The following is an 18714-nucleotide window of genomic DNA, read 5'->3' on the forward strand; positions in this document are numbered from 1 at the left end:
AACACACAGGTCCCCATTTTCTTATTTTATTTGAAAAGGGTAACACGCACCCTTTTTAGATGATCTTCATAACATCACTTTAAAACATACCACAAACTTAAAACACTGCATTACCTAGTAAAAATAAATTACTGAGGAATGTTACAAAACAAAAAAAAACAGTCAAGGAAAAGTGCTGCAATCATAATTGCACTGTAGGAGACGTGTCTATTACTCCATTAAATGCTCTGGGTTTACTGAATAATTCCAACCCTGCTGTAAGCAAAAAAAAACGTTAAACAGTACAAAGGATAATAATAATAATAATCATACTGTAAGATTTCAAGACTAAACCAAAATCAAGTTGGTTCCATATATTGTGCGTATACCACATCTACTGTGGGAAGGGTGGTGGCATGGGGTAGGGCACCATTGGTGGTGGGGGTGGTGGCTGTTGGCCCTGTGATGGCGGTGGCTGAGAGTTGAATGGGAATGGTGGGTGGTTCATGCCATTCTGAGCGGCCCTCTGCATGGCCCCAAACTGAGGAGGGCCCTGGAAGCTTTGGTTACCAAAGGCACCCACCTGATTTGCTGGAGCACCAAAGTTTCCCTGTCCATTGCTGTTGCTATAATTGTTGTTGCCATAGCTACCACTAGAGTTACCACTGTTACCTCCATAGCTGCCACCATTTTGGGCCTTATTCCCACCAAAGGTACTCTTCGGCCCGTTGCCAAACCCTCTATCACTGTCCCTGTCCCTGTAGCTACTTCCGCCAAAGTTGCTCCTCCCACCCCCAGAATACCTATCACGACGGTCATCCTTGTAGCCACCTCTTCCCCCCCTTCCACGACCTGCATGAGATGAAGACAAGAGGAGAGGAACAAATCTGTTTAGACTATTAATACACTGAAACTACTGAAAAAAACATGACAGTGACACCAAGAGACACCAACAAGATAAATAAATCTGACAGAAAAAGAAACTCAAGGACTTAAAATTGGCTCAATCACAGTTATCTATAGGCATACAAAAATTTGAGAGATTTATCATAGTGCTTTTAAAAACATTTATGTAAAGAGGCACGTCTTAAAAGACTGAGACAGCAACAAATCAAAGATTGGCTTCTTCATAAAGTTGAGTCAAAGTATCGATTCACATATCTAATGAAAGCCAATATCAGTGTAAACAAGTATCAGATTGTACCTCCTCTGTCCTCTGCCATCTGGATCAGCTTGGGGTTAATGGCCTGATTGGCCTCACGGAGCACAGAGATCAGGTCACTGGCTTGTTTCATGTTGTTGGGGGTGAAGAAGGTGTAGGCTGTGCCCGTTTTTTGACTGCGGGCTGTGCGTCCAATGCGATGGATATAATCCTCGGAGGAGTTAGGGTAGTCATAATTGATGACAAATTTCACATCCTCCACATCTGTGAAAGTGTTGCAGTGTGGCAAAACAAAACATGGAGGCCACACAGGATTTTGCACACCACAACAGCCAGATCAAAGGGAAAAGTTAGGAACTGTGGAGGCTGGGGGAAGAAATTGGTCATTAGGCTGTGGAGTAAAATGTGTTAGAACAGCATAAGACTGTGTATACATCTACTCCATGGGAATACTACTGTGGGAAGAGAGAAACGATGCACACTCCAATTGCTTACCATAATCAAAAAGATCCAAAAGACATTCACTCTCCCTTTTGTTAAGCAAGGGAGAAAGAAAAAAATAGATTCAAGTCTTACCATAAAGGAGTATGCATTCACTAGTCCTTTCCCAATGCAGCGAAATCCCCCACAAATTGTCAAGTGACATCCAGGAGCTTCTACGCAGTTGGGCCAGGATATGCACTGGGTCCTCCTCGTGCCAATATAGGACCATTCGGGGGTACATTTTTTGCAGGTCCGTTTTACCCAGTACACTCTCAAAAGAAGCTTGATATCAAAGGCCGCACTGCATGTCTTGCCAAGACAAAATAGACCAAGTTCTAATTTGAACAGGGGCCCCTTCAAAAAAAATGAAAAAGGCCAGAGCATTGAACCCTGTGGGACCCCTCACCGAGCACGGAACAATTCCCCCCCCAAACCCCTTCATCAGTCTCATCAAGGCAAGATCTTCCAAGAAGCCAGTGTTCACTTGAGAAAATGTCTCTCGTTGGCAGGTCTCGACATGACTATAAAACGCAGGCGAGGGAGGAACTTTGGTTTGAGCTGTCTCACTCTCTTTCTCCTCTCACTAGATGTTCCCACTACCCCCTAAACACATGTGCCAGGTCTCATCAATTTTCAGAGACAAAAGATTTCAAACTGCTCTCTCCATTCCAAGAAATCCAGCACTTTGACGGGAAAAGAAAATAACTGAAAGCTTAAGACAGGCTCACAAGCACCCATGCTATGTGATACAAGCTCCGAAAAGGTAACAATTGTTCCAAATCTCAAACAAGTGACTTGCAATACAGTGCTCTCTAACACAACAGCATGCAAGGCAAAAGTCACAACATCAAGCATATATGTTTTTTTTCTTTTTCCTATTTTTTACGTTTGAGTTGGAAACAGCTGGATGGCGTCTGTCAGGTGAAATCCATGGACAGAGAACAGATGTGTGTATTTCAACAACATATCGGAGACAAAGGCTTAGCCACAGAGCCTTTTGAAGATCACTGGCACACAAGAGCTTTCACCTCTCTAGGCCCACTGGGTGGCAAGCCAGTTGAGCACTTCCAATATGTCATCCTTCTCCCTCTCGAGGCCTGGGACTGTCATGCCTAGCGCCTGCCACAAAGACTCCACCTTAAGGTGAGAAAAACTCAGAAAATGCATAGAAAAGTTAAAGAAAGTAAACCCACTTTCTTTAAAGTGTAACACTGATAAGAAACTGGTGCTACTCAATGGCATACTGACCCAAGCCACGGGAGGCTACATCTGTAGCGATGAGGATTGGAGCTTTGCCATATCTGAATTCTGAAGGGAGAGGGACAGTTTTTAATTCAATAACAATTGTATGTCAATAATGTCTGTGACAAGGATTCTTTATTAGATTTGTATTTATTTTAAAGCGAAAGTTGCAATCCGATGTATTAAAACTCACCATTAAGGACCCAGTCCCTCTCCTGCTGGCTCTTATCTCCATGAATTCCCATTGCTGGCCACCTGAGACAGACAGATTAAACATAGAAAAGTTATGAAACAACCAGTGGGAACGACAAAGAAAAGTTCTCATCTAAGACATAGCTTAATAAGCAACTTTTCAGATGAACGGAATTAAAATAAGGAAAGGACAGATACTTTGAGGGGAGGGGAGAGAGTAGATTATTATCATCATCATCATCCTTACCCATCTCTCCTCATCCTCCTGGTGAGCTCATCACAACGCCTTTTGGTCTCCACAAAAATAATGGTCTTGTTTTCCTTTTCACTCATTATCTCCTCCAGCAAACGGATCAGTCTGCCAGAGAAGAGACGAAGAGGAATTCACTCACTTGACATGTGGTTCAACGGTAAACAAACTGTATTTTGGATTAGGCGGTATCAAAACAACAAGAAAGATTAAAAGATCATAGTTATGCTGAACACTCCTTAGCTACTTCCATCATTAGCTCCAGAAATAAACAATGTGTTTAATTATTTTTTAATTTACCAGCCCTGACTTGGTATTTTACTTCCTCAGGGCAACCTTTATTGTTTAGTCGTGAAATGATGCACTGATGAGAGTACAGTCATAGTTTAATTTATTTAATTTTGTCTATTTAACAAGGTTTTGAGAGAAGAGCTTGACTGAAACACACATAGCCATGGACTGATACAAAGTCCCCCCCAATCACACACAGCTGAGTCTAATGAAGAGGAAGGCATCCCTCTACTCACTTGTCCTCCTTCTCCATGTCATTGCAAACATCAACTATCTGCAGGATGTTGTGGTTGGCACTGAGCTGCAGTGCGCCAATGTTGATCTGGACGTACTCCTTTAAGAAGTCCTCAGCCAGCTGGCGAACTTCCTTAGGCCAGGTGGCGCTCCACATCAGAGTCTGACGGTCTGGCTGGTAAGGACAAAAAGGAGGACTTCAACACAGTTTTGCAGCTTCAATGTAAATTAAGCTCTCACATTTAACTGTAAGAAATAATGTACGAGTCGGATATCTGTAGCATGGTTCTGAACTATGAATATTGGTCTCAGATTGTGTGGTCAACTTGTGAATTAATTTCATGCCTCTCTCTTGAGCAGAGGAATTATGTATCATATACATTTTTTATCATACCAACTAAGTCTTTATTGTATTTGGGAACAGGGCAAACTATTTCTTATAAACAAAGCAGCTGAGTAGCCATGTGTGTGGTGCCACAGTATACTTAATTCTGGGAATTGTCTGTGAAGTGAAAGAAAATAACATAACGTACCCGAATTTGGTCAACTATCTTGCGGATCTGAGGTTCAAATCCCATGTCCAGCATGCGGTCTGCTTCATCCAGCACCAGATAGGTGCAACGACGCAAATTAGTCTTACCACACTCCAGAAAGTCAATGAGACGACCCGGGGTAGCGATGCAAATCTCAACACCTAAAAAAAGAAAACCAAAAACATAATATTACATATTTAAACATAAAACAATCAAACGGCAGTATCATGAAACAAATCCCTAACGACAAAGACAAGTCAAATTAATTGTGTAATATTTACATAGCAACAATAACAACGCAAGCATACCCCTCTCAAGGTCCCTGATTTGGGGTCCTTTGGGTGCACCACCGTAGATGCAGGTGCTCTTGAGACGGGAGGCCCTGCCATATTCTGCAGCCACTTGTTGCACCTGCTGAGCCAGCTCACGGGTTGGCGCCAGCACCAAGCACTAAAAGAAAGATGCAGATACACACCAGTTTCAATTTTATAAAATCATAATTATTTGGACTTTAACACTTAGCTCAAATAAATTGATCAAATGTGTAAAACATATACATCGGGCTGTTACAACTACTTTTGTGCTTATCCATTCATGTAGGACATGAATGTTCGACAGAGCCAAGTAACTTGAAATAATGATCCGTGCAGACCAGGACCCCAGCTCTCAAATATAAACTGGTCCAGTATAACAAACCAAACTGTAATCCCCTGCAAGAAAAAAAGGGATTTACCCTGCTGTTAAGATATTATGGTGCTACTTGAACAATTTTGTCACCAGAGACAAACTTCTTCTTGCAGCCAAGTGAAGCATAAGGCAAACAAACAGCATTAAAGATAGCAGTTTCAATGTTTATGTTCGTATTTGTTTAGGTACACAGTATTGAATTTCAGCAAAAAGTGGATTTTTAGAAATATACAGAGCAATATATCGATCAATCAATATGATATGAAGACTGTGCATCATGTGGGCCTTTAATTGTAGTATTGTGATTTGTATTAGTAAAAAATAGATTACTAGCATTCTGTGCTAATAGAGAAATCAATATATTTTCAGGCATACTTACAATAGGTCCATCTCCATGCTCCAAGAATGGCTGATGTTGAATGTGCACAATTGCAGGCAGAAGGTACTAAAGAAAGAAAAGCAAAAAGGACTGGACTCTAAATATACATCTCAACTGATGTGTACAACTGCCTTCCAGTCATTAGCTTCCACATCATACGACAATGTTTTTATTCCCACAGCTGATGAGCAAACGGCAATGGCAATTTCTGAATATCACATAGTTACACATCCATCTTGAGCCAATCACTCTTGGCAACAGTGTAATGATCCTAGTCCACCAACGGAAACCGTTTCAAATGCTAAGCATTTGGCCAATATTGTTATGTCTTACTGACCAAGGTGAGACAACAAATTTATCTCATATGGGTGGTGGGTAGAAAGGGTCTATGAAAAAAAAAAAGTAATACTAATAATAATAGGAAAATACTTACTGCAAGGGTTTTCCCAGAACCAGTTTGAGCAATGCCAACCATGTCCTTGCCACTCAGGGCAAGTGGCCACCCCTGTGACTGAATCGGCGTTGGATCAGTCCAGTTCTGTTTGGCAATAACCTCCATGACGTAGCCTGAAGAAGTAAGATAATGCAATATGTACTTGTTAGATGTCAGAACTTGTAACAATGATGCAAATAATAGACAAAGAGCTATTTGAGATTATTTTTGTGGAGGATTATAATTTTCTACTCACTTGGAAACGCAGCTTCGTGGAATTTTATAATTGGTTTGGGGATATCTCTGCCTTTGACCGTAACTTCTTTGTTTCTTCGGTATTGTTCAACCTCTTGCTGGAATTGAAGGAGGCAATTAAAAAAAATAACAACCACTGTCACAATACACATACCCACAAGCACACATTAATTAAATCTTAGAAAATTAAGTAGCAAGAAGTAGGTCTTACAAGTGGTCTGCGAGTGGCATCTGGATGTTCCTGGTAGAAGTTCTTTTGAAACTTTGGAAGCTCGTCCATGTTCCAGTGCTTCTTTCGCAGCCTCTCACCTGGGTTGCCAAACTTTCCTGGAGGAGGTCCGCCCCTATTCCCTCCTCCTCCACCACCTCCAAAACGTGGCGGTCCTCCACCATACCTTGAAAAGAGTGAAAGAGTGGGATTCATATAATAAAGTACCGACAGTTATTTGGTTTCTCAAATAAAATGATTATCTAGTCGTGGTTAGGTCTACACAGCGTCTGGAAACATTGTTCAGGTTAAAAATTGTCATATGAATCCCTGGGAGGCCTTGGTATGGTTTGAAAGACACGATGATGATATTACATGCTTATTAGGGAGTGCAGGTTTCTGTTTTGTATAGGATCTTCTATAATCTTAGGATACTTCTACAATTTTGTACAAATATCCTTAGTAGTGTGTACAAATATCCATTTTATTGTATTATAGCTTTAAGTGACAGAGTAATCAATATTTGTGAAGGAAGACACAACGCTCCAAACAGAGAAATAGTTCATATTAAAGTGCCAAACACTGAGCATCTCTGGCGTTTTCCCATAATAATAGTTGCTTAATAGTACTTATTGATCAAATTGAAGTGTAAACAAATCCAACACTGCTCATAGTGGCTGATTTAAATGAACAGCGCTTAAATACTGCAGCACATGTACTAACGCTCACCGGCAACATTAAAGTGTCAGATGACTCAATTGAGCTTGATTCAACGTTATACACGAGAAAACCCGGTAGGTGACAAAGCGGTCGTCTGCGACACAAACATTCGTCTCGGATGTGCATCCGCAACCAGACACACCACTGCGTCACATGATAACAACTCGGCTGCCGTGCAAATTGCTCATCCATCGACACAGAGCTGTCATTCGCTGCCATTTTACCTCGAATATACATGGAAACGTAGAAAAGATATCGTGACGCCACGCAGAGACGCTTGACCACATAATAGCGAGGTTTCACTTTTTAACGAGAGTAGCTAAATAACAACCGGTGGCGACATAAACTACAAGGCAAAAGGCCTTGTTTTGAGAATACAGCAATGACAGCAGTACCACTAGCAGCCGAATGCTAAGCTGTTCATCTTGGCTAACGTCAACCGTTAACGTTAAGAAAACCAAACCTGACCCTTGACTTACCCTCTATCTCTGCCACGATCTCTGTCTGAAAAGCCAGGCATTGTGTAGCAGATGACTGTCGTAGAAGCGGACGTCGTTTAAATCCCGTTACCCGGTCAACAAAACAGAAGATTTCCCTCAGAGCTAAGGCGAAAACAAAAAGAAAATGCCGGCAGACAAAAGTCTGTCTGGAGAGACGGATGTGAGGTCAGAGCGGGCGGATAACATAATATCAATGCGCGCCATACAGCGGCATCGAATGGCACACCCGTGGTACTATTTTATTTCCGCTCTGTCGAGGAAGATAGGGATGGTGATTTACAGTTGAATCCCTTTGTTTATATTAAAAGTAAATATGAATATTTGAATTAGACAGTATTGATACCCATCTATCAACTACACAGAATGAACAGGGCAAGAGAAAGATTAAAAAAGGGAAACGTGTATTATATCCTGATTCCACGTGAAAGCGCTGTTGGCTGACAATTATTTTATCAAATGTTTAAGTCATATACGCTGTCAGTACAAAGAGATGCTAAATCTCAACTCATCACTCTTCTAGTCACCTCCTTTGGATTTATGCTTTTGGTCCCATTTGTCCACTCATTTCTCTGTCAGTTGCCAGAATATCTCAAAAACAGATTTAGATTTAGATTTTATGGGAAAATAGGCTAAGGCCAATGGATTAGACTGGCAAAGAGTTTTTTTTGCTTGCATTTTTAAATATTTTTTACATCCCATCCTGTTTTCCTCAAATTGGTGGCCAAATTGGGCTGCACGTGGTGTAGTGGGTAGCACTGTCGCCTCACAGCGAGGGGGTCCCGGGTTAGTTTTTTCCCGGGTCGGGTTCGGGTTCCTTCTGTGTGGAGTTTGCATGTTCTCCCCATGTAAGCGTGGGATCTCTCCGGGTTTGCTTGCTTCCTCCCACATTCATGCAGGATGGGCATTGGTTAATTGATTACTCTAATACAGGATAATGATACAGAATAAAGCGGTAGATGATGGATGGATGGTTGCCAAATTATTCTTAGATATGAATACCAAATACAACTTATGATAAAAAAAAAAAATTGAGCAACATGCATGGCTCCACAGAAATATAATCAATAAAAATGAACTAACCTCGGTGGCCATGAGTCCTTAAACTGTGTAGGATTCATCCAGGTAGGCTACATATCCTAAATATATAGTATGTTCAAAAACTCATGGGGGAAGAATTAGTTTTTTTGTCTGTTTTTATTGCTATATCATATTCTGCTGGAGGCTACTTTTCACAATTTTTCAAAAGACACTTTAAAAATCAAGGGCTTCAACAATTACCTTCTTGCATTAACATGAAAATAAAATACTTCTAAATATTTCTAAAGCTTTTAACCAGTTTCCATCAGGTTTTGCCACCACACAATGTTCATTCAACACAATATTTCTGAACACACTTGTTGCTGTTGCATTGACGCTGGCTTGGGCTGAACTGTGGGATGAACTTTTTAATTGTGTGACTTTGAATACCATCACCATTCTTATTATTGATCAAGATAATTCTGTGACGATTGAGCCAATGGTGAGAAATGATATGCCTAAATAGTCTAGTATAAATCATTTATAATTGCAAGACATGTTCCAGCATGCTATTTTGAGAGTAAGAGGCAATAGTGAATTTAAGTAGTTGCATTTATACAACACAAGGCGGTGGGCTGTGCGACACCAGACATCCTGGATAGAAAAAAAACATCAGTGTACATAAACCAGACAGCAGTGATGTTTGATGAAGCAAATCTTTGAAAAATGAATCAAACATTTTCTTTTGCAGGAGATGGGTTTTGTTATAATTCCTCACAAAATGAACTGCTGAGATGAAGGAGCAAAGCAACTACAAAGTCCAGTCAGATAATCCACGAGTAACTCTCCAGTGCAAACAAACAATTATTAACAATGTATTTATAAGAGAAAAGCACAAATGTAGGCTATATCACAATTGGAAGAGAATTAACAGAATGTGGAGGCTGGCGGTCTTCAGAAAATTATTCTGGCACACAATGTTTCTGAACATTTCCCACTGATGTCCATCTTCATCTTGTGGGTGAAACGCTTTTCTTTCTACACAATTAAAATAAGAATACAAACATGATATTGTTCCTGTATATATAGTATTAAAGCCATTTTCTTAAAATGGTAACATATGAGATGATTATCATCATGTTTGAGATCCTCTAAAAAAAAAAAAAATCAATTTATTTGACAAAGGAATTGCAAATGGTACATTTTTGGTGGTGCAATAGTTAAAAAAAAACAACACCAAAAAAAACACACACCCTGATTAAAATGAGGACAAATAGCCTAAGGGATTTACACAGTCAGTCACGCGGTATTTGATACAAAAACTGCACATATACAGAGCCTCCTATGTAAATGATGATGAGAAGCAGGAATGTAGAACAGAAAATATAAAAATAAGTTGAATCACTGCTATATTCACAATGGCAGAGGAATGAAAATGCTATTGTTTACATTTACACCTTGAGCTATACTTAAGACCTTTCATACTTTCCTTTATTGAGCACTTTATAATACAGCAACAGTTCAGCTTTGCACAGGAATATTTTTATAATAATAATAATAATACATATGCTTTATATAGCGCTTTTCCAGGTGCTGATGCTTTACAAAAAAACTAACTAAATCAAAACAAAAAAGAACAGAACAAAGCAAGTAAGCCAGCAGACAAACAAAACAACAGAAAAAACAAAACACAAACAAGTTTAAAGATTAAAAGCAAGAGTGAAAAGGTGAGTTTTGAGGGCTGCTTGATGTCTGTCAGAGAGATAAGAACCAGGTGAGAGCAGTGCCGGTGATGCCAAGTGATGGTGTCAAGGGCGGTGCTGAGGTCAAGGAGGATGAGGATGGAGAGGGATGAGGATGGAGAGGGAACCAGAGTCGGCAGAGAGGAGAATGTCATTTGTGACCTTTAGGAGAGCTGTTTACTGTGTCTGGAGCTGAAGCCGCATTGAAAGGGTCCGTAGAGGTTATTGCAGTCAAGGTGAGATTTTAACTGGGAGGCCACTGCTCTTTGTAATATTTTTGAAAGGAAGGGGAGGTTGGAGATGGGTCGGAAATTGTTGAGGGTTTCAAGGTTAAGTCCGTGTTTTTTTAGTAAGGGGCTGACAGCTGCAAGGTGGAGGGTGGGGGGGACGAGGCCTGTGGACAGAGTGGAGTTTATTACCAGGGTGATCACGGGGGAGAGTGAGGGGAGACATGCCATGGCTAGGGTGTAGGGGAGGGGCTCCAGGATACAGGTGGAAGTATTCATGCCAGTGAGTATGGTGGATAGGTTCGAGTCCGATTTGAGGTGATGGAGATGATCAGTGTACCAGTGGGCGGAGTGAATGAAGGAATCAATTTTAGTTTGTATGGGAGCTAGTTGATTGAGACAGGAGGAGAGGGTGTCATTGTAGGTTGTGACCAGGTCAACAGGGGAGGCGGATGAGGGCAGGACCAGGGATAGTGTCGGTCAAAAGGGAGGAGAGAGAGTCGGGCTGGATGGATTTGATATTCTGGAAAGTTATGGAGCGCTTCTACTTGACTGGGATGGTGGGGATGAGAGGTCCAGTGTGTGTCCTTTTTTTGGTCGGTAGCCACAGACTTGATGACCAGGGAGCTGTGTAGCTCGTTGGTTGCTGGCGGCTGGCAGGCGGCTGCTAACTACACGGCTACTTGACGTTCGATTTACCGGAGGCAGTGGAAAAGTGCGACAGTGAACAGTCCAGTCAAGTAGCAATTATTTGTAGAATCCAACAGGAATTGGTGAGATATTGAAAGGATACGTTTGGGAAAAAAGCTGGAGAGCAGCAGGAAAACGAAACATACTTAAATAAGCTTAAACTCAGATGAAGAACCTGCGAACACAACCACACAGCGTCCTCTCACATTTCTTTACATCGGTCTGCTATGTAAAGAAATTATGTTTTAGAAAGCACACACTTGTTCACGCCTTTGGATGTCTAGTATGACATGATATACAACCCAGTGAAATGTCCTCAAACAACAATTTCAGCCCATGCTCTGTGATCCGCAGCAGTACGCCGATCCCATCCTTTCTTCATCAGGAATCATCATCATCATCATCCAGGTTCTGACATAGCTTGGGATCCTTGGCTGTGTTTCAAAGGGAGATGTTTGAATCAATTCAAACACAAGGCAGTATTTGTTGTATTAATGCTCTGAATTATAACAGTATTTGACTTAACTTTGAGTCACAATGCCAAGAGCGCATAATTCTGAATACAAAATTCAAAGTCTATTCAAAATCAAGACACTACAGGCCACTACATCACGTTCATGCTCACAGCACCTCATGCAAGTCAATACATGTTAACTAACGAAGCATAACATAACTGATTCGTATCAATGTGCATAAAGATGCATTACATTTAAAGATTCAAGTACAAGTACCACAACATTGTGCTCGGATACAGTGTTTGGGTAAATTTGTTACATTGCGCAGGTGGAACTCCACATTAGCGGTGTGGCTGCCTGTAAAGGGCACGCACTTCGGCCTACTTCCTACTTACTAGTGACATCATAGACATCCATTCATCCAGGATTAAGAATGATACAAATAGTCCGTAAAGTGCTCTCATGTTACCGATGAACAAAGATGATAAAATATAACTGGTGTTATTTTTACTTACTACAAAACTTGTCCCACAACTTGTCTTTTTCATGGCGGAGTTCAGTGTTATTGGTTTTTAACTCGTCAGTTATCCTCCCGAGATCGTATTTATCTTCCAATAACTGGTCTCTTTCATCGCTGAGTTCAGTGTTATTGGTTTTTAACTCGTCAGTTATCCTCCCGAGATCGTCTTTATCTTCCAATAACTGGTCTCTTTCATCGCTGAGTTCAGTGTTATTGGTTTTTAACTCGTCAGTTATCCTCCTGAACTGGTCTCTCTCCTTCTTCCAGCTGGTTTTTTCTTCCTTCACTGTTGTAGCAAGGGGAACAACCAAACAGCAAGTGAATATTTCCATAACTTCATCAAATCATTACAATCATCGCCGTTTCTGCTACTAACACTAAAACAGAATTAGTAAAAACTCACATTTGACCCCGAGGAAAATAATCCCAGCCAGGAGGAGAAGACAGATCACACCCAGAAGCACTGAATTAGTTCTGAAAAGATTCCTCCTTCCCGAGGTTTCATTGATGACTGACACAAATAAATAATCAACATCAGGACAATGTTTAGTTCTACATAACCGTACGCTGCAATCCATAAAAAACAAGAACATTTCATTGAAACACGTGTGCAGAGTCACCATAAAAACACTGCTGTACCACACTATCAAACCACACAGAAAACTAAACATGAACTGAAAATCAAACATGAAAAATAAAGGAATTAAAATACAAAATCGACATGCTGTGTTTGCTGACACTCTTGTTTCTCGTGCTCACCGTGTCCGTACCTGAGTGCTGAATCTCTAGTCCTGATGGATTTGGCGAAGTGTTCTCCACCCAGGGATTGTCATACACTTTAAGACTTTCTGCACTGACGTAGATGTTCACTATACTCTCCCTGGCACTGATGTCAGGCTCAGCGGACAGGTCTCCCGACATCTTACGGCGATTACAACTTACACGCAGTGTTACAGAATTTGCTTAAAATGTTGAAATAATAGCTGTGTCTGTTTATGGAACTAAGCTGGACATCCACACTGACGGCATTGTATAAAAGGGGAAGATCAGAGATACAGGAAGTCATAAGTATTTATTGTCTGGGCATCTGCTTGTTCCTCCTTAATCCACCTGTTCACCAGTGACCCTTGACATTTAATTTGTTGCCCATAACCAGAGATAATAGTTGAGGTTAAGGAACTACTTGTGACTATAGGGAGGCTGAAACAAAAGACAAACCCTGTCAATACTCAACTATAGTGATTTATCCCCCCGCTTTGAATACAGATTTAAAATAAGATGTAAGTCTACAGTTTACCTTCCCTTTTCCACACAGAAAATATGTTTGAAATATGTTTGTTTCTCTCCAGTTGAATGTGTTTATATGGTATGGTTTTCTTGTGCAATACCACCAAAACACCATGACTAAAACGAGGGCACATCACCTGAGGGAGTCGATTTTTACAGTAAGCCATGCAGATGCTGAATTTGATTAAAAAAATGAAAGAAATAAGACATTACCTCATGTGCAGCTGATATTGAAACCATACAATACCAGGCACTAAGGACAGAAAATGCATATAAGTTGACTCAATATTGTATTCACAGTGACGGAGGGATGTGTACAGTCAAATTTGAGCTTTGCACAGGAATTGCGACCATTGCAGTGCGCTAACTTCTGTATAAATCAAACCGACTGTTGTGGACTCACTGAGTTTTGCAGTAATGCCTAAAGCAAGCAGTAGAGTAGTAATGTTTCAAAGCTATAGGAAGCCAGAATAAAAAAAATGTAAGTTTCATCCCCACTCTTTTCTGAAAATTCTGAAAAAAAAACGAGGAAGTGCCCTGAACTAGCCATCATCCGCTGGCCATCAGGGGGCGACTCCTCTGGTTGCAAAAAGAAGTCTGCATGGAAGTCTATAAGAAAATGACCCTCCTTCTCAGTAAATATTGTAAACATGAGGTCATGGTCTGAATCTCTAGGTTTCAAGTCTTCTTCAACACAGCATCCCATTTTAAGTAAAGTAGATGGTAAAGTTCGGTATGCTTTAGGCCGTTGTTACTTTGTGATCGACAGGTCCCAAACACGTCGCCTGGATCTCTGCCTCGCTACCACGCTACCACATTACCACGCTAACATGCTACCCATACAAATAAGCTACTAAGATTACTTTAACACTTAGCTGTAATGTTGTAATAAGGAAGTTAACTTTGTTATCAGCTCACACCAGAAGCCAGATGGAGCCAGATGGAGATGCAGTACGATTACCGCTCAGGGTGCTCCTCTGCTGCTTGTGCTCATCAGACCGCAGTCCAAATATGATCACATACGTTCACTGCTTGAGTAAATCCAAGATAGTGATGGCAGAACTTGATGCTTCAAAACCATAGTCCACAAACTAATAGGTGACGTCACAATGACTACATCCACTTCTATGCAGTCTAGGCTCTTTTCACAGCAATTCAAACATTGCTTTAATGCTTTAATGCTACATTACTTTACAATTGCCACTCTCTTTTTGTACAAGACAAATTCATTTCTATGGCCATTGGCGTGGCTGGTGTTCTCATGTTTCCAATAGCGTTCACATTTCCACATTGTTCTCTGATAATAAATGTAGTGAATGTCTTACTGTAAGAAAGCTAAAAAACTATTTCCCTGTAATGGTTCTTTCCAGTCTGAAAACTCTTTAGAGAAATGTTGACTTGCACTTGTGATAATTGACTCGCAAGAAATATTGTTCAATATATGTGAATTAAATCAACACCATATTAGAGCATATTTGCTCCTTTGTTTGGGTTGAGCAACATAGCAGACGTCTATGGTGGCTCAGTGTAACACAGGAATCCTTAAAGTAGCCTTTGATTTTTTTTTGATAGGGGGCACAAAATTAAAACTTCTGGTAATAGGAAATATGTGTCAAAGAAATCACCCAATTGCATATGTATTAAATATTATGGGGGTGGGATGACCCATTTGTTATTGCATCACAGACACATCAAATAATTCATGAAATTAGTATTACTGAAAGTTGAGCTTCGATGTTTATTTATACATTAAAAACAGCACAGAGTAACTCCTTTACTCTCAGAGGAGGAGAATGTACAGTGTTGATACTTTACATGTGTGAGATCAAGCAGACATGGAATAAGACCAATACGATATTAACAGTACTTTAATTTTATGGAAGTGTTTTCTCACAGATAAAGTTCAAGTTGAGAGAGCAAGGCACATCATTCCAGTTATGAGATTGTCCACGCCACAGCTCAGCACAATGTTCATCACTCTCGTAGTTATCTGGCTGATCAGATCTCCAGTACCTAGAAAAGAACACAAGCTGCTGAGCCACAACTTTACAACCATTACAAAAATGTTATCATGAGATGAGGTATAAATTTACACATAAAGCAAGCGTACACCAGTTGGTTATTGTCCATATATAAAGTACAGCAGAGTTAATCACTGCATCAAATGTGTTCTTTAATATTTTAAGTCAAATCTGTGCAGAATTTGAATCCACAGTCACGTGAATGCTGCTAGCAGCCTTGAGCTTTATCGTAAATCGATCAATTAATTAAATAGGCAATGTTTGTTTCCCTGTTCTGAGGATGAATGTGGCACATAGACGGTAAATATTAACAAGAAATTGGAAAATGTCTTACACTGTTGTAAGTGCTGTTCCATCCACCCATGTCCAATTACCTTCACTTCCTTCATCAGTCAGACCTATCCAGGTATGCTCATATAATGAGGAGATATATTCCTAGATTTAAAAGATTAAAAACAAATATTTATTATTCATTAATTATTCCAAAAGAGATTAGGTGTCACAGTAGGAAAAGCACACATGAACTCCATTTATTATTGTGTAATTACTTCTACAGCCGTGCAGAAGCGATTATAGACTCTCTTCCCTTTTTAGTACATTTCAGGAAGACTGAACCTGCGTTGCTCTACTAACTATTTTTTCTTTTTTACCACTTCCACATATTTAAAAGGCCAAATACCTTTTTTTCTCTATCACACTGAAAATCCAAATAACAGAATATATACATTCCATAATCCATAATTGAAAAAAAAATTTCACTCCTGTGTTTACATGTATTTCTGATGCAAATCTTTAACATTTGTCAGAAACCATTTATTATAGACCATGAATCTGAGAAGGGAAGCAGGTCTATATTAAAGTCGCATTTACTAACACTTTAAAACTGGATTTTATCATTTATTATTTGCAGCGAATAAAATAAGAGTACTTAGGTTGAAGAGAAATATATATATTTTTTGATTCCACTCACCTGTTCGTTGCTGCTAGATATAATCACCAGATGCGCACAATAAGTTTCACAGGCGCTTTTGCTGTCATTCCAGGTTTTCTTTGAGTCGGATATTAAATAACAACTATTGCCAAAGCTGCTCCAATTCTCGGGACAGCATGTTGTCTCTGTTTAACAACACAAAATGATATGCCATCAGTCACAATACTGTGTATGCATACCACCTACAAACCAGCACCACTCAAGCTCAGTACAAAAATCAGAGTGTGAACATGATAAAAGAGAGGCGAAGTCCCACATCTTTCAGTGGACCACAAAAATATGCACGGTAGTCAATGGCAGGAAACAAATCCTATTTTGATCCTGTTTGAATTGCGGCATTGTGTCAATTTAAAAGATAATTTTACACGTCAAGATGAAGAAGTCCCATGTTGTCATATAACTTTCGAAGTATACGATTGTAAAGATATGTAATTAGAGAGACTACACAAGTCACCTAAGTGACGTCGCTCGCATAAGCTAGGATGCTTTACAGTACATTTACATGAGGAATGGGTACTGTTCATTCTTTTGCTGGATAAAACACATCAGGTGAGATAACCTCACATTCGTGCTAAGTCACCTAGTTAGTTAGCAAGCCAAGGTCACAGGCTTGTTGGTGAGAAGACGAAAGATGTCGTTCGCTGAGCGGTTGCAGTAAAAACTAAATCACAGACAAACTTGCAACTTTCTTGACTTGCTAAATTATCTTTTCCATTGACAAGTATAATTTGTGTGAATCATGATCCAATTAAAACTGGTTAAAAAAAACATTTGCCTCTCGTCATCGACTATCGCACATTTTCTATAGGGGACACCAGAAGACTGCTCTCTACAGCCACTTTAGGAGAGATACATTTTCTGGCCAGGACGGGCCTTACAGCTCTGCTTCTACATCACACATTTTGAACTAATTAAACAAATGCAAGCCATATAACATTTCCATTAGTGAATGTTTAGCTTAATTTTTGGGCAGATGTTTTGAGACAGGAGACCTTATTCTTGGCAAGAAAGTGTAATTTTCCAAAATGTCAAACCACATCTTGATTTAAACCACAATTCTTATTTTCACTCACCATTCAGCAGTTTTTGCAACTGATCTCTCTCTTTGGTGAGGTTGTGGGTCCTGGCCTTCAAATGATCGTTCTCCTCCTCTGACTGGTTCAGGTTTTGGGTCAGGTTCTGTTGGAGGCTTTTCATTTCACTGATGCTGGTTTGTAGTCTGTCCCTCTCGCTGGTCAGTCTGTCCCTCTCGCTGGTCAGGATGTCCCTGCCGATCAGCAGTCGATTTCTCTCTGAAATAACTGCCACAGCAAGGGTCCAACAGGTAGAAGGTTCAAAGATCACTTACAACACACACACACACGTATCTATATATATATATAATGGATTAATTTGGAAAACGCACATAGGACCACCAGGATAATGACTGCCACCAGGAGGAGAATACCCAGAACCACTACAGCGGCGCTAACAAGATTCCTCTTTCCTGAACTCACATTGACTGAAGCAGCTGTGGGCACAAATGGATGGTGCTGATGAGAGTTTAGAATTAGTGGTTAGAGTCATTATTTAGATATCACAACCATAAAGCTAAACTCGAGTCGTGTTTTAGGTCTCATCTTTCTAGTATTGCAATGAATACATTATTCCATGTATGTTGGACATATGAGACTGACAGACATAGACAGACAGACATATACTTTGCTGTTGGTCCTCAGTAGCTTTGTCCTGTGATTTGTCCTCCTCCGCCAAGTCGTTGCCATAAATCGTAGCATTATCGATGTCATCACAGGCGTCTGTGTTTCTCTCCTTCCCACCTGCCTGAAATTTAACTTTTTTGGTTAGGTCTGGCTTGGCATAGATATCTTCAGTCATGCTGCTAATTCAACACAGATGTCGCCTACAGTGTTCTGATAGCAACCGGCCCACAATATCTTTTAGCATTTATATCACCATGGCGTACAGAAGCTCCCAGAGAACAGGGAAGTTAGTGGATTTCACATGTCCACATGGGGAAGAATATAGAGGAAATTGTTACCATGACACATAATTACTTACTATAATGACTTGGATAATTGTAGCATACTTATAAGAGCGGACAAAGCACTCAGCCACCGACGTCCCCATCATGTATGTCCTGTTTGTTCAACTCTTTACTGGAAGCCTGTTGATTCACACTCGTATTAATGGTAACTATGTCCAATTACTTAAAACTG

General features: G+C 40.2%; 4 protein-coding genes across 6 annotated transcripts in view; 1 reads left to right on the forward strand and 3 right to left on the reverse strand.

Moving 5' to 3' along the window:
• The window catches only part of ten1 (TEN1 subunit of CST complex), a 233303-nt gene that overhangs the window by 43749 nt on the left and 170840 nt on the right, over positions 1-18714 (forward strand). The gene's annotated exons all lie outside the window — the stretch shown is intronic.
• On the reverse strand, positions 13-7684 carry LOC311011213 (putative ATP-dependent RNA helicase DDX5). Its single transcript, XM_084006024.1, has 13 exons — positions 7528-7684; positions 6332-6515; positions 6122-6218; positions 5866-5999; positions 5433-5498; positions 4675-4816; positions 4367-4527; positions 3836-4008; positions 3306-3416; positions 3060-3121; positions 2873-2932; positions 1184-1405; positions 13-831 (listed from the first exon to the last, which is right to left on the reverse strand). The coding sequence occupies exons 1-13, from the start codon at positions 7566-7568 to the stop codon at positions 374-376; spliced, it is 1911 nt and encodes a 636-aa protein (XP_083862150.1). The 5' UTR covers positions 7569-7684; the 3' UTR covers positions 13-373.
• LOC311010853 (uncharacterized protein) lies at positions 10627-13220 on the reverse strand. The gene is made up of 4 exons (XM_084005496.1): positions 12970-13220; positions 12603-12710; positions 12195-12485; positions 10627-11658 (listed from the first exon to the last, which is right to left on the reverse strand). Exons 1-4 carry the CDS (start codon positions 13118-13120, stop codon positions 11606-11608), a joined length of 603 nt encoding a protein of 200 aa, XP_083861622.1. The 5' UTR covers positions 13121-13220; the 3' UTR covers positions 10627-11605.
• On the reverse strand, positions 15211-18563 carry LOC311011001 (uncharacterized protein). Of its 3 annotated transcripts, none has more exons than XM_084005685.1 (6): positions 18199-18563; positions 17904-18008; positions 17572-17799; positions 16478-16623; positions 15842-15942; positions 15211-15499 (listed from the first exon to the last, which is right to left on the reverse strand). In XM_084005685.1, the coding sequence occupies exons 1-6, from the start codon at positions 18371-18373 to the stop codon at positions 15361-15363; spliced, it is 894 nt and encodes a 297-aa protein (XP_083861811.1). In that variant the 5' UTR covers positions 18374-18563; the 3' UTR covers positions 15211-15360. The 3 variants fall into 3 exon arrangements, 2 of the variants coding, with proteins under 2 accessions (XP_083861811.1, XP_083861810.1); XM_084005684.1 differs by having other exon boundaries at positions 18193-18563; XR_014596853.1 differs by lacking the exon at positions 16478-16623 and having other exon boundaries at positions 15365-15499; positions 18193-18563.

The sequence above is a fragment of the Eutrigla gurnardus genome (genome assembly GCF_963514095.1).
Source record: "Eutrigla gurnardus genome assembly, chromosome: 3".
NCBI lineage: Eukaryota > Metazoa > Chordata > Actinopteri > Perciformes > Triglidae > Eutrigla > Eutrigla gurnardus.

Excerpts from the sequence above, each read along its gene's own strand:
- LOC311011213 (XM_084006024.1), bottom strand. The coding sequence starts at position 7,568 with ATGCCTGGCTTTTCAGACAGAGATCGTGGCAGAGATAGAGG. Across the intron at positions 4,528-4,674 it reads AATCAGGGACCTTGAGAGGG|GTGTTGAGATTTGCATCGCT; the intron begins GTATGCTTGCGT and ends TTCTTTTTTTAG. Across the intron at positions 4,009-4,366 it reads AGATAGTTGACCAAATTCGG|CCAGACCGTCAGACTCTGAT; the intron begins GTACGTTATGTT and ends TGTCCTTACCAG.
- LOC311010853 (XM_084005496.1), bottom strand. The coding sequence starts at position 13,120 with ATGTCGGGAGACCTGTCCGCTGAGCCTGACATCAGTGCCAGGGAGAGT. Across the intron at positions 12,711-12,969 it reads ACTAGAGATTCAGCACTCAG|TCATCAATGAAACCTCGGGA; the intron begins GTACGGACACGG and ends TATTTGTGTCAG. Across the intron at positions 12,486-12,602 it reads TATTTTCCTCGGGGTCAAAT|TGAAGGAAGAAAAAACCAGC; the intron begins GTGAGTTTTTAC and ends TTGCTACAACAG.
- LOC311011001 (XM_084005684.1), bottom strand. The coding sequence starts at position 18,373 with ATGACTGAAGATATCTATGCCAAGCCAGACCTAACCAAAAAAGTTAAA. Across the intron at positions 18,009-18,192 it reads GGACCAACAGCAAAGTATAT|CTGCTTCAGTCAATGTGAGT; the intron begins GTCTGTCTGTCT and ends TTGTGCCCACAG. Across the intron at positions 16,624-17,571 it reads GTTGCAAAAACTGCTGAATG|AGACAACATGCTGTCCCGAG; the intron begins GTGAGTGAAAAT and ends GTTGTTAAACAG.